The sequence below is a fragment of the Natator depressus genome, chromosome 7, assembly GCF_965152275.1.
Source record: "Natator depressus isolate rNatDep1 chromosome 7, rNatDep2.hap1, whole genome shotgun sequence".
NCBI classification, from domain to species: domain Eukaryota; kingdom Metazoa; phylum Chordata; order Testudines; family Cheloniidae; genus Natator; species Natator depressus.
In genome coordinates, this window is record NC_134240.1 from 56,070,283 (window position 1) to 56,085,671 (window position 15,389).

The window sequence follows — 15,389 nt, forward strand, 5'->3', positions numbered from 1 at the left end:
GCCACTGCCTAGACTGTACCTGGTCTGTGGATAAATACAGGACATCAGTCTCTGGGGCTGGTGTAATTCCTACAGGTGCTACATGCCTTGCATTTACAAATCGTTCTTCCCACTTTACAGGTGGAGAAACTGAGGCAGAGAGATTGAGCAACATCCCCGGGGTCATATACCAAGTCAATGGTAGAACTGGGATTAGAACTCAGGAGCACCTGGTTTCTAGTCTAGTGCTCAGTCCCCTGGACCACGTAGCTTCAGAATAGCTCCTGCTGAATTACCCAGTGTTTGCCACTTGGCCTCAGGATTAAATTCACTAATTCAAGGAAGAGCACAATGGATATTGTGTAGGGCCTTGTTATCCAGAAGGCTGAATAGTGTTACTGGTCTTTCCGCTCACTTCCCATTTGAGACACACCGGTGCAGATACTCAAGTTTAAAACTGAGCTCAACCTTTCTGACAAACTGTCCATATCTAGCGATGTGAGGCTAGAACATAGAGTGTGTGTACACAAGCAGCAGGAACCATTTCATAGCCCCTCTCATCCCAAAGCACTTCATGAGCTACAGTCAGCGTATGAGAAATCTCTTCACCCCACCGCTGAAATGCTGCCACTTCTGGGGTGGCTGTGGCAGCTAACAGCTCACCGCAACACTTACAAACTCATTTCAAGACAGGAAGTGAAGAAGGAAGCTGTGGTCAGTTGAGACTGCAGGAGAAACGTTAGGGAGGTGGACTCCTATAACTGTCCAGACTAGCATTTGCAGTGTTGTTGTAGCCATGTTGGTCCCAGGATATTAGAGAGACAAGGTGGGTGAGATACTATCTTTTATTGGACCAACTTCTGTTGGTGAGAGAGACAAGCTTTCAAAGCCACACAGAGCTTTTCCTCTCTGGGGCCAACAACTCTCTGAATAAGAACAGCCACTGCCATTAGGAAAAAGATAGGGCCTCTCTCATTTTTAGCTTCTGTCTTCATTCTTTGTGGCATGTACTGGGCACAGAAAAAACTCCCCTTCACACTGATGACTGATATGAAGACCATTGCTTAAAGCCATGAATTGTGTAGTCCTTGCTGGTCGCACAATGCTGCCTCATTTGCTACCACTTCCACAAGCAGCCCCAGCTCTCTGCTGGAAGCATTGGGACGTTGTTGAGAAGGAAGGGCAGCTTCCTCTAGGGCCTTGCCACAAGTTGAGAAGCACGGGGCAGAATCTCGGAGCTGCCAGCAGGGAAAGGACCAGGAGCTGCCAATGGGGTCTGAACCGGGGGCTGCCCCAGCAAGGTGCATTGGGATCTCTAGGGAGGGGAAAGCTCCTACAGCTGCTCTCCCAGTGGTCTCCCAGCCGACACAGGAGCACAGCCACAGAATCTGTCCCATGGAGCTCCTCATGTGCCACAAACTGCAGGCTTGGGCTGGAGCGTGGGGAAAAAGGCAACTAGCTTAGCTTGATTGGTGGTAATTGTCCATGTGTGTATTCACTAAGCCTTATGGTAGGCCAAGGATGGTGCGAGATGGTGGCTCGGAGAAGGTGTCCATAGGGCCCTCTCTCCCCTTCCCAAACCATGTAGCCATCTGAATGATGCATGCCGCTGCCCATGGACTGCACCCAGAGAGTGTCACTGCACCCTGTTAAACATCCTACCTCGATGGCAGTCAGTGTAGAGAGGATGGGCCATGACCCTGCCCTCGTCCTGCTTTGCCTCCATGGGGCTCCTAGACCCACTGTCTGCTGCAGAGTTCTCCAGTCCTTGCATGGTGAGATGTGCCTGGTTGTGAGGGCCCAAGTGCTAGTCTCCTTCCATCTCCCTCACCCTCTTTGCACCCCCAGAGATCTCCCCCAGTTTAGCCCACAGCACTGTAGAGCACAAGTAGGTGTGTCAGGGGCGGGTGAGAAGGCAAGAGGAGAAGGTGGCTTCTCCTTCATCTGAAGCACCCGGCATTGACCATTGTAGTAACCACAGTGTCTGACTAGCTGGCCCATAGGCTGGTTCTGGGATGGGCCGTTCCTATGCTTCTAAAATGTCTGATGCTCCTGCTCCCCTCTGCAGCCACATGAGACCCCTTCAGACAAATGCAACCGAACAAAAGGCAAATTCCAGGCATTGTGTCCTCGCTCAACCTGCAGCTTCAGAGAAGGCATTTGACAAGCAAGCATGGGCCCTACAGGAGGTGGGGAGGGAGTTTGAAAGTTCATCCTTCCATCCCTCTGCTCTGCCTTAATTTCCTTCTCATTGTCCAAGACTGCTCAGCCTTGACAGCACTGATTTGCTGCTTCACGTCTCCGCCAGGAGGATGAATGGGAGAGGGGCTCAGTCCGCAGCCCCTGCTAATCACGATGGGCCATGGGGACCCCTCTTGCATGGAGAGTAAGGCTCAGCAGGCTCTGAGTATTTTTATAATGAGGCTTTTTAAAAAAAACAAAACCAAACCCTGCGTGTGTCACTGATTCAGGAAGTGAGGCTGGTAACTGGCCACACAACCACAGTGATGCTGACAACAGTGCAAAGGCACCTCTGCCTGGAGCTTCAGCAAAAATCAGTGAGCCGCAAGCCTGGATCACGCCCCCCAGTGAGTGAGCAGAAGGGTATGGATCTGGTGCCTGTGGATTGGAGAGGGGGCATTGCCAAAGCATTGTTCCCTTCTTTTCCCAACCCTCCACCCGTGCAGCGCAGCAGAGGTCCGGCTCCTTTTGGGGTGGGGCGGGACTGGGGGAGCACAAGGGGCCACCAGCCACTTTGTTTTCTAACACATCTATGAAGTTGAAGTGTTCTGGGATGTAAGATGCCACTGGGACAACCCTAAAGGCCAATTTCTCCCACTATCCCTCGATCAAGTAGGGCACTGGCAACAGCATGGCAAGCTTCTTTTACTGCCTCAGCCCTGACCTGCAAGGGCCGTCTGCAGGGGTGTGTCACAGGGGGCTCACTCATTGTTGGTGGGGCCTCTTTGGGGCACCTCTGGGATTTGCTCTCCACCAGTCTGACACTTCTTCCATCAGTTCCTTGCCCTGTGGTCTTTCTTTTTCTGGGACCTGGGGTGCTCCTTCTTCGCGACTCTCCCCTCCAGCCAGTTCACCATAGTCCTCCCTTTCCAGGGTGTCAGAGTCCCCTGGATTAGCAACCCATTTGCTGGCCCAGTCAGCCTTCCGGGCCACGACCAGATCCAGTGCCGCTTTCTCAGCAGCTGGTAGAAGAACCCAGGCTGGCCGACTACTCCGGGTTCCAGTCCAGGGACTTTACACCTGGCAACTAGCTCCCAGGTCCTGGGGCTACTTTCCTAGATGCCTTCCTATTTCCCTCTTTATCTTCTGGACCTCCTCTGGGTTCACTGGCCTGAATGTCCTCTTCTCAGGGAGTAACTGCAGACTACTACTTCTCTCCTCTGTAGCCCCGAACTCACCTCCCTTCTCCCCGGGAGCTACTGCAGACTACTACCTCTGCCATCCCCTTCTTTTTTTAGCCTGCTGGCTGTATACAAGCTCAGCCTGCTCCTGCCCAGCTGGGCTTCACAATCAATTGGTATTTCAGTCTCTGGCTCTCCCCCAGGTTGTTAATTGTCCTAACAACCTACTCTGCCTACAGTGGGATGGACACCCCATCCCAGGGTGAAAATGGAATGGTCAATGACCCATTCATTCAGCTGTCAGCCCTGATGCTGCCACTCGGGGCATTGATTAGCTCGAGTCATGTCACTGGCTTGTCTTTGTGATGGGGCTGTTTGTCCACTAGGTACTGGACTGAGGATCTGTCCAGGCTGCAGCTGGGGTATGTGACTGCAGGAGGTGTGGACGTACCTGCACAAGCCTTAATGTAGCCAGCTCAGGTTCCGTTAGCAGGCCAGCACGGACTTCAGCGCGGATTGTACAAGCCGCCCTGGAGCCCTGGGTAGTCACTGGGCAGCTAGCCCCCACTGAAGCCGCAGCTTCGCTGCTATCAGTACCTGAGCTAGCTAGATTAAAGCTAGCTTGGGTGTGTCTACACCTGCTGCGATTCCATCCTTTCATTGCAACATAGACCTACAGTGAGACTCACTAGCTGGAAATTCCCATGGGCCGTACAGCCTGTGTGTAAGTGTTCTTTGAAACAAGACAGAGGAATAAAGCAGACAGCAGGGAAGCTGTCTATGGTGCAGTAAATTGGACATTTGTAAGTGCTCTGAGGGTCATCAACAAAAGAAGATCTGCAGCTCAGTCAGCTCTAACTTTGGCTACAAGAGACTGTCCCTCAGAGTTAATAAATCACCGTTAGAACTGGACCAAGTGTGTTTGCAGCAGCACCAAGGCAGATGGAAATTAACCTTGTTGCCCATTTAACAAGTAAGGGGGAGACATTTTCTCATTTTGCTTGTTAACTTTTTATTCTTTTTGTACCAAAACAAGAGATAGAATGTGACAGATTTGTAACTGATGCTGGGGGTCAAATTTCTCCATTTTTCCATGGTGAAAACCTGCATCCTCCTGGCAGAAACTGCCCAATCACAGACCCTCCCAAGGGCCTGAAAATTACACGTGAAAACTGTTCAGCGTAGAATTTAGGAGGTTGTTCCTTCATTTTGTGAGAGCAGATTCCACTCCTAAGTAGAAGTAGGTTTGGCTGCTTTTACCATTATAAAAATATAGATTTGTGGAATAGACTTCAGTCTCTAAACATGTTAGTATGAAGATGAGTCGATAAATTGAGAGTACACGCCAAATCAATAACTGCCTTCGCAGTGGGATAAACTCACAGGCAAAAGGACAAGGATACAGTTATGAGTTTATATGAAGGACCCTAGTGTTGTGATTACACTGGAAGGCCTAATGATTGTAATGGTTCAGCCTCCCTGTGCTTTGACTGACTGAGATGCAATGCAATGCAATGCAACGGAATCTACGTCATCTAAAATGCCAGGAGCCCAAGCTGCCAATTTGGGGTCTAGAGGCAAATTCTGGTACTGTTCGGATCTGGGATTTTGGTTTGGTCCCGTCTCTACTCAAACTTCTAACTCGATGTCCCTGTCAGTGAGATCACTGTAATGTGAAGAAACAGCAGAATGGCAATTCCCTATCTGCTTTAGCATTGAGGATGGGGAAGGTCAAATGATAAGATCGTCTGCTACAGATTAGCTCTATGATAGCCCTGAAGAAAACAAGGGCAGACCTAGATGTGGCTTCTGGTTCACATTAACAATCTGATTGTTCTGTTTTGCGTGCACTGAGGCCAGGGTATTGCTTTGGGGCTGCCCTGGGAAGCAAGAGGATTTAAACAGTGTTGCAACTTTTGTCTTGCAGATGGCAGGAGGAACGCCACTCTCTCAAGGAGGCCAAAGGAGGAAGAGTATAAAGAGCCCCTCTCAGCCACGGGCTCCTCTCCCAGAATCCGCAGGGCAACCACATCCAGGGCAGAGAGAATCTGGCCCGGAGGGGTCATACCCTACGTCATTGGAGGAAATTTCACTGGTCAGTAGCGAAACCCAATGCTTAGTTAGCTGTTTGAGGCTTGGGGAAACTCTTCTTAGGAGAACTTCATTCCTGGCTCAAGGGTGCCTGATCTTTGGGAGCCCTTCCCTGGAGAGGGCTGGCTGCATGGCGAAGCGGCTGGACAAATAGCCGAACCCCACCCCTGAAGTTCCTGGAGAAAGGCCTCGGCACTCAGTCCAGCCTACCTCTGTGCAGCTGGACACTGCTTAAAACTCCTGTTCTGTGGTGGGTCAGAATCTGAGACCTGAGCTTGCTTCCTTGCTGTCTGGGTCTCTAGGATGGGAGTGCTGAAAAGGCAGGGCACTCTGACCCACAGGCATGGGGAAGAAAGTGCATTGGGCTGTTCTCGTGTGATCCCTCTGGCCAGCAGATCCCTGAGACCACAGCGCCTTGTGATTCTCCTCTGCACAGTTGGTCAGCAGGATGCCGAGCCACGAAGCAGCTGGGTGGGGAGGAGGAACAGGGAGCTCTAAGCTGGATCACTGGATGGAATGGGGGATCTCTTAGTACAGCTCAGAGACCCTTGGTTGCACCACCTTTGAGCAGTGTCCAAATAAGCATCACTTCTAAGAGTAGCTGCCTGGAGAGGGGCTGGTGTCCTGCCTACTGTGTTGCAATATCCATTGAGAGGATGTGGATGTCTTTGCCTCTCTAGTGCGGCCCTGCCAGGCCATGCTTCCTTGTGTCTTTTGCTGTTTTGTTACCAACCAAGTGCATCTTAAAACATTCATTTGGTTCCTGCCATTTCCCAGTGCTTTGTGCTTTGTCCGGGGAAGCCACAGGAGAGATGCCCGGTTACCACCCTCAGTCAGAGCAGCCTGGGAAAGGGTTTAAAGACGGGGGAGTCACAGCTTCCACAGAACCCTAGATGTGGGAACGAGACCATCCCCCACCCTTTCCTGCACAGGCCAGTGCAGGATCCTTCCCTGTAAATAAATCTCCCAGTGGTCTGTCCACCCTCACTTTAAATAACTTCAGTGATGAGATTTCTAGCACTTCCTTTGGGAGACTGTTCCAGTCTGATCTCTCACGGTGGCAATATTTCTCCCAATATTCAACCCATTTCATCCTAGTACTCTGCATTATACTCCTTGTGGCCTCTCAGTGCACTTTCTACTTGAGGTTTGCTCCCTTCAAATATTTCTCCATGGTTCTAGCTCCTTCTCTTAACCTAGCTACCCAGTGAGGGTTCAATTATTGCATTGCAGCAGAGCTCACAGGACAGGGTGGTGCAGAGGCGCTGTCCCAGCACGAGCTCCTGGAGGAATGGTGCCACGCAGGTGGGCATAACTGCTCCAGCAGTCCCTACAGGTGCAGTGCCACCCTTCACACTGGTACAGCATGCACAGCCACTGCAGCATGGCAGCATGTCATAGACTCTAAGGCCAGAAGGGACCATCATGATCACCTAGTCTGACCTTCTGCACATCGCAAGCCAAAGAACCTCACCCACTCCTGTAATAGATCCCTAACCTCTGGCTGAGTTACTGACATCTTCAAATCATGATTAAAGACTTCAAGTTACAGAGAACCCACCATTTACACTAGTTTAAACCTGCAGCTGACCCATGCCCCATACTGCAGAGGAAGGTGAAAACCCCCCCAGGGTCTCTGCCAATCTGACTTGGAGGAAAATTCCTTCTCAACACAAAATACAACGATCAGTTAGACCCTGAACCTGTGGGCCAGACCCACCAGCCAGACACCTGGGAAAGAATTCTCTGTGGTAACTCAGAGCCCTCCCCATCCAATGTCCCATCACCAGATGGTAGAGATATTTGCTGCTAGCAGTCGCAGATTGGCTACATTATAGGCAGTCTTGTCATACCATCCCATCCATAAACTTATCATCTCTAGCTGGCAGTGCAGAACCCTCTCATCTCTGCCCCTTTGGGTGTAGATGTAAGCCTGGAGCAGTCCTTGTGCACCGGGCAAAAGGACAGCAATTGCTCCTGGCTCCTGTGTAAGGGCTCTGTGTGCATTTTGTGTCACGCACTCAGCCAGGGCCAGACCATCTGTCCATGTATGTACCTTTCAATCTCGCCTCAGAAATGACTCCCTTCAGCTTTTTCCCTCGTTATTTTTTGCTCCTAGGCTGAGGAGATTCTTTCGGCAACAATTTTGCTTTATTCACTTGGATCCGGGGGAACATACACCCAATGCAGACCTGTAATTACCGGAGCTTTACATCTTTTGTTTCCCTGCCCTATGCTGGCACGGGAACGAACGCTGCAAGATTGTAGTCACATACAGAACAAAGCACCATGCAGCGCTGGACATTTGGCCGCTCCCTTTTGCAAGTGTGCCTTTTGATGGCAGAAGCAGGGAATCTGTACTTTACTGGTTTATATATGCATGAAATATACTGTTAATGCTTAATCGTGTTCGTTAGTCATTTTAATACAGTAACTCATCGAGTGTAAGGAGGAAGGGCAAGCCTGGGTTTCTATACTAAGCACTAAAGGTCCAGCTTTCAGAGGTGCTGAGCATCTGCAGTAGCAGTTGGAGGCCATGGGAACAATGGAAAAATGGGGCCCTAAATGTTTGTCCTGCTTTGATTTCTTTTTCAGGCAGTCAAAGAGCTATTTTTAAGCAGGCCATGAGGCACTGGGAGAAGCACACCTGCGTGACTTTTGTGGAAAGGACTGACGAGGAGAGCTTCATCGTGTTCACGTACAGAACCTGTGGGTAAGCGCCGCGCACTGGAGCACATAGCAGCGTCCAGTCACATGGCCTGCTGGCATCTTGCCGGATCCCGTACCAGCAAAATCAGTGATTGGTTGCCATCGTGCAAGATCAGGGCTTCGCTTCCCGGATAAAACTCCTGTTGACAGTGTCCCACCCCCATTTTTTGTATTTCACAGATCAGAGACTATAAAACACATCGTAAGCCCTTTGGGGCTGTGTCTTGCCATCTAAGTGCCCCCAAAGGAGGTTCCATCCCCATTTTACAAATGGCAGAGTGAGTCTCAGAGAAGTTAAACTCCCAGTCCTGTAAGGAGCTCCATACAGGTGACTCGCCCCAGATCACACAGGAAGGCTGTGGCAGGACTGGGAATAGAATGTCAGACCTCCTGAGTTCAGTGCCACGTTATTAACGAGCCCCTGTGTAGTTCAAATGGACAGATTCTTGAAGGCTCCAATTTCCTTTTCAGTATTTATACTGTTGGTTTCCTATCTGTGCCTTTGTTCTGACAATGAAAGTAGCTGTTATTATTAATTAACGTAGCACCTGGGAACCCCAGCCATGGACCAAGGCCCTGTTGTGCTAGGCACTGTATGAACACACAACAAAAAGATAATTTCTGTCTCCAAAGTGCTTACAGTCAAAGTAAATGGGACAGCGTGTCTCTGTTTATAGTTAATTTCTAACTCTTTTCACCCTCTGGCTTCATTCATTAGCCTATAGGTTGTTTGGGGAGGTAAACGCTGAATGAGAGTGTCAGAATTCCCTACCACTTGCCCCTGTAATACCTGTTTGTTTAAAAAAAAAAAAAAAAAAAAGTCATGCACATATTTTAGATTTTTGTCAGGTTTTCGGGGAAGGGGAGGGAAAACAAAATGTAAACGTTGGGCCTATTGGCTCTTTAAACCAGGGCTTTCCTTAAGTGATAAAAGTGTTACACGCCAAGGTGTGTCAAAGCACTGTGGGAAGGTGGGTAGGTAGGGAGATGGCATTGTCGGGGGTGGGGGTAGGAGGGTGCGTGCCTGCCCTTTGCTTGACTCAGGCACTTGACTGACTCAGGCACTTTTGCAAATGCCACCAGGTTCCCACTTGCATCTTTAGGCACCTAATACCTTCGTAACTCGGGCCCCAGATTTTCCGCCTAAGAAATCTATTGCTGGTGAATGTGCTTGGTCCCCTCTAATCATTCCCCCTCTGCCATTCAGGCTACATCTACCCTTGGAGCCGGGGTGGTGATTCCCCACTCACTTAGACATACTCACACTAGGACTCATCAAACCAGTGTGCTAAAAATAGTAATGTAGTCACAGTAGCACAAGCAGTAGCAAGTGGCAGCAGGGCCATGGGATCCAGGTGAGTTTGTGCTCAGGGCAGCTAGACCTGCTTGCCACTGTCCATGCTACCATGGCTCTGCTACTATTTTTAGCTTGCTAGCTCAATGAGAACTAGCATGAGTATGTCTACACAAGCTGGGAATCACACCCCGAGCTCCAAGTGGAGACATAGCCTCAGTTTCAAGAACCCAGCATAAGTTATTGACCCCTCGGGATAGGGGGGTCTTGCCATCCGGGATGCTCTTGCTGAAATGGGCCTGAGCATTTGAGGGAGTTCCAAATCCAGCTTCATGCCTCCTCATCACAGAGGGGCTTCTCCTGAACACAGAGTCTGAACACCTCCAAACCTGGTGGAGTCCAGATCTAATCTAAACTCCCCAGGCCTATCTCTCAATAGAGAGAGATACCATGCTCTTCAGCCAAAAAACCCCCCAAAACATTAGCCTGCAGCATAGGGCGACCTGAGGCTGTTCTGCTCCAAAAACCTACCCCAGATAAAAAAGCTAAAAGGGATGTGAGTGTGAGAGAGGGAGAGAGAGAGACAGCATGCACGATCTCTCGATAAGATTAGACCTGTCTTCTCTGGAGCACCTTGAGCCAATAAAACATAACAGCAGCCATACTGGGTCAGACCAGAGGTCCATCTAGCCCAGTATCCTGTCTTCCAACAGTGGCCAATGCCAGGTTCCCCAGAGGGAATGAACAGAACAGGTAATCATCAAGTGATCCATCCCCTGTCTCCCATTCCCAGCTTCTGGCAAACAGAGGCTAAAGACACCATCTCTGCCATTCTGGCTATATAACTCTAAATTATTCAGTGGATCTGATTCCATCCAGCAGGGCAGTGGTGCATACTCTGCCAGTTGATAGACACATGCTACTCCAGCCATACCAGCATGGTTTCATTCATTAAAGTCACTCATCCAGTTGTTTGTTTTCCAGTTGCTGCTCATACGTGGGTCGTCGAGGGGGTGGTCCCCAGGCCATATCCATTGGCAAGAACTGTGATAAGTTTGGCATCGTGGCCCACGAGCTGGGCCACGTGGTTGGGTTTTGGCACGAGCACACGCGGCCCGACCGGGACCAGCATGTCACGATCATCAGGGAAAACATACAGCAAGGTAAAGAAGAAGCTCTCATACCAATTTCAGATGCTGTGTGGTGGAAACCTCAAATCTCCCTGGGCTTGTGCACAACTCCCCTTCAGCTAAGAGTTACAGCGGGTAGCCTCAGTTACTGCAAAAGGAAACCACACTACAATGCCAGGCATTGCAGAGAAAGAGGGCCAAAATATTCAAGTGACTAGCGATTTTAATACACTGGGAGGAGAATTTTCAGAGGGTAGGATCCAGTCCCCTTTAATGTCACTATTTGCTTCTGGAATTCTCAGCCATAGATATTTACTAAACAGAATTGTATTAAAGGAACTTACAAGATAGCTGAGAAGCCCGGTCATTATTTTGCTAACTTCAGAAATGTAAATGGTACTGGTGCTTCCCTTGATGCCAGATGTTGTTTTACCTATCTGGTTATGTACATTAGGACGAGAGCTGGATAAGTTAGTCATACTTGTGAGCTCTCTTTAACTTTTCCAGTATGACAACAAGCACTACAGGACATGTGCTAGGCTGGGACTGACTTTTCCAGAGCATTTCTTGTGGTAAATTTATATGGGAGAAATAGGATCAAATGTATTTTGAAACCAATATGGAAAGGGGGTTGGGCCCAACAGAGACTTGTTCTTCATTTTAGGCCCTTTGTACGTCTCAGCAGGTATAATACATTTTACGTAGACCATTCAGAAATATCCCTTTTGAGTAGAGCTGGGTGAAACTTTTCTGACAAAGCATTTTTTCACTGAACTATATAGTTTTAGGTTACCTGAAGCATGCTGTGAATTTGTGTCAAATTGGCCAAATTATTTGAGCAAAAAAATAAATAAAAAGAAGTCAATGTTTTTCTTGTGATGTTTTCAAAACAGAATGTTTTGTTTTTATTCAAAACTTGGTTCAAATTTACTCTTGATTTTATTTTTAAACAGGTTTTAAAAAAACCCAAAATGAAATGTTTCATTCCACCCAAACCAATTTTATTTTCAACTTTTTCGTTTTGCCAAAAAATCTGAGACAGCAGGTGGATGAGATAATGTCTCTTATTGGACCATCTTCTATCGGTGAAAGAGAAGAGCGTTCGAGCTTACCCAGAGCTGCTCTTCTGAGTAAATTCAAAAGCCTGTCTCTGTCACCAACAGAAGTCGGTCCAATAAAATATATTACCTCATCCACCTTGTCTCTCTAATATCCTGCAACCAACATGACTACAACACTGCAGACAAAAAATTTGAAACATTTATTTTGGGTTGACCCAAAATGAAAATATTTTCTAATTTTTATTTTGGTGATTTGGCCACCAAACCAAAAATTATTTATTTGCATCGCTTGGCTTATGAGTGCTCTTTTGAGCAAGACTTTCAGATTTCCAAGAAACATTTTTCCTTTTAATGGAGCCTTGTGTCGTAGGTCAGGAGTACAACTTCTTAAAGATGGAAGCCGGGGAAGTGAATTCTCTGGGAGAAACCTATGACTTTGACAGCATCATGCACTACGCCCGGAACACCTTCTCAAGGTCGGAATCCAAGGTTATTTCTCTTTACTACTTTATATAGCGCCTGGCTACCCAGGCTGTGTAGCGGCTAGAAGGAGAGCTGTGAGTTTATTGCAGATAAGTATGGCATATGCAACGATTTCAGATGAAGGATGTATCAAGCTGCAGGAATTTACCCGGCGAGCTTCATAAAGCAGAAACATAAAAATGACTCAGTGGAAACATGGGCAAATCCTGTCCTCTTCCCCACTACCCTGACCTCCACCTTGCACAAATACCCGTAAGACCTGACCTCCAAATATACTATAGAGAAACCAGGTACTTCCTGGCTGGTGTCGGCATTCTCTCCTTCCTCCCCAGTTGAAGTGACTCTGAGTGCTCTTAGCTTGCTCCTCCCACTGCAAGGATAGCGAAGGTCAAAATGTGAGTGTCGGTGGGAATTGGGCCCATATATCTGGACCCAATTCTGCCCCCACTGGTCTTGTCTAGACTTTAGGACCTGCAACTCACCACTGGTGCAGGCTAGAATGGATGGCTGTCACTGGTGGAGCAGTCCATTTTGGGTCCTTATGTAGCTGAAGCTTGTGGGAGCATGTTAAATAATTGCAGAATTCCCATCCATCTTACAGGACAATACAAACAAACAAAGATGCTGCTGACAAGACATAACCATTTTTAGGAGCTGGAATCCTGGCTTATCCTTCTGTCATGATTAGCAAGCTAAAAAATACAACTTGTTGAGAGGTTCGTGATGCTGATGACTGAAATTTACCTACTTGTGCTCTGAGCTGGGTGGAGTGAGGGCCGGGTATGGGGGGTATCCCTGGGGAACTTTCAGCTCAGTTAATCAAGACCGTGCCAAGCATCCCTGCCCAAGAAGAGCCATTTACATATGTGTAAACAAGCAGTGACCTGACATAATTCTCCTGCTCACACAGCTCTGAGCAGTGTCCTTGATTCTACAAAAGCAGTGGCACACCATTGCCTTAGCAAGGAAACTTAGATTAGTAATGTAAACCTTGACATTCACATTCCAGGGACCACATACACTCAAAATCTCTTCTGTCTGAAAAGGGACTTGTTCCAAAAACCTCTCCTGTCACTGTAAGTGGAAGACTGGAGGAAAATTATTTTTTAGAAGATATTGAGCTAAGTATCTGAGAGTCAGATGCTGTGATGAGTATGTAGATAAGTGTGTGATGCCAGCTCCCACAATCCAACCAACTCCTTTATTGTACAGGGGACTTCAGTGTTACACAGCATGGTTGTGTGTGAGGATAATTCTGAACTTAGCTTTGAGCTTCCTGGTTTTCAGACTTGTGCTTTTGAATTGCAGCAATGCATTAAGCTTTATTTCCTTAACACTCCCAGACAAATCACTTTGCTAAGATAGAAGTTAAGTTGTAAATACCAATCAATAACTTCAATTATTTTATTATTGCTGTACGTGATCAAGTACCCTCTGCTATGCACTACAGACTTATGACTATGGACTGTAGAATTATAAAAGGAGAGAGGAAGTTGCTAACTCCTTTCCCCTTTCAATGGTTAGTTGGAGAGGGGTGAATATAAGAATCTTTGGCCTACATTTCCAATTTGGCAAAAAGAACAGGAGTACTTGTGGCACCTTAGAGACTAACAAATTTATCTGAGCATAAGCTTTCGTGGGCTACAGCCCACTTCATCGGATGCATGCAGTGGAAAATACTGCATGCATCCGATGAAGTGGGCTGTAGCCCACGAAAGCTTATGCTCAGATAAATTGGTTAGTCTCTAAGGTGCCACAAGTACTCCTGTTCTTTTTGCGGATACAGACTAACACGGCTGCTACTCTGAAACATTTCCAACTTGGGTGCTTAAAGTTAGGCACCCAAATAAAAGTTTTCCTCGGGTGTTGAGCACCCATAGTTTCCACCAAAGCTGTAGGTTCTGTGCACCGCTGAAAATAAGATCACTGTTGTTTAGTTGTGCTAGGTGTATGTGGCATTTTACAGACAGGTCAGGTTGCAGGTCCTAGCCAGAGCAGCTTCCCTTCTAAAGGTCCTGTTCTTTAAACAGTTTCTACTGTGTGTCGTGCCTATTGCTGTGAATATTCAGTCCCATTGATTTGAAGAGGGACATCTCGTGGTAGTACGTACTATATTCAATAGTGTTTTCAAAATCAGGTTCTCTGACTGTGCTGCCCAAAGAGATCATATCCCAAGCACCAGACACACTTTCTGCTTAAATTTCCAGAGCCATATGTTTAGGGCAGCAGAGATGATCATCTCATCCTTTGCTCGAACTAGGGGGAGACTTAAATTCAGACTGTCTTGCCAGAATGCCTGATTGCCCAGTGCACAATATGCAAAGATGTCTGACTTTTTAACCACCTATTGTCACTGAGTTAGACCTCAACTGTTGTAAGGTTCTCTCAGAAGGGCTTGGAAGCAAGGGTTTGGTGAGACTGGGGATGGGATGCAGAGCCTTTGCATCCAGCCCATATGGACAGTGACCCAAAATGATGGTGGTCAGTGGCTTCTGTGAATGAGCTGAGGCTTTCTTTCCAAGTTCCTGCTCCAGCTAATTATCATCAAAGCTGCAAAGAAGGGAGTCCATCTTTGCATGGGCCATACATACTCAGCTCCCATCTCTCCCCTACACGTGGTCTCTTCAGTCAGCATGGAGGGCAGTGCTGGAAAAATTGTACTCCTGCTGCCCATTCCATGAATGCAGGATTGTATTCTGTTGGGCTATTAATCTGGAATCTTTAGCCAGTGTTAAAAAATTACTCACAAATTCAGCTCTGCAACTGACTTGTGAAGTGTCTGACCTACTGGAAAGCTCTCCCCTAACTCCCGGTACTGCACTGCTGGTGCACCTGGAACTCCCAATTAGTCCAGTGCACCAGAGTTTGCAAGATGGAATCCATTTCTTTCAAGCACATCCACACTGCAAACCTTTTTATTGCATTAATATTATTGCATATTATTAATTATTGCATCTTTTCACTTGGAAAGAGGACCACTTTCATGTGTGTTCTTCATTGCTAAAATTTAACACAAATATTTTTGTTAACCTCTCTAGTTTTATGGACGTGCCACACCTATTACTTTGCTCTCTTGTTGATGCATGATTAAAATCCGCTGTGGTCAGCAGGAAGAATTATGAAATGTGCAGTAGCGTTGCCTGCTCTGGGGAGGGGTGCGGGAAAGGTGCTTACTGCATTCAGAGATGTCTTTGTGTCAGATAACCTGGAGCAGGCAGTTTTTCTTCCCTTGGGGCATCTGCTGAGCCCTTCCAGAGTTCAGTGGAGTTCAGATGGTAAG

General features: G+C 47.6%; 1 protein-coding gene across 1 annotated transcript in view; it reads left to right on the plus strand.

The window, feature by feature from the left end:
- TLL2 (tolloid like 2) overlaps positions 1-15,389 on the plus strand; it is a 172,816-nt gene that overhangs the window by 102,292 nt on the left and 55,135 nt on the right. The window contains exons 4-7 of the mRNA XM_074958542.1: positions 5,269-5,436; positions 8,028-8,145; positions 10,420-10,598; positions 11,997-12,102. Of these exons, the coding sequence (XP_074814643.1) occupies positions 5,269-5,436; positions 8,028-8,145; positions 10,420-10,598; positions 11,997-12,102 (571 nt within the window). The remainder of the gene's footprint in view (positions 1-5,268; positions 5,437-8,027; positions 8,146-10,419; positions 10,599-11,996; positions 12,103-15,389) is intronic.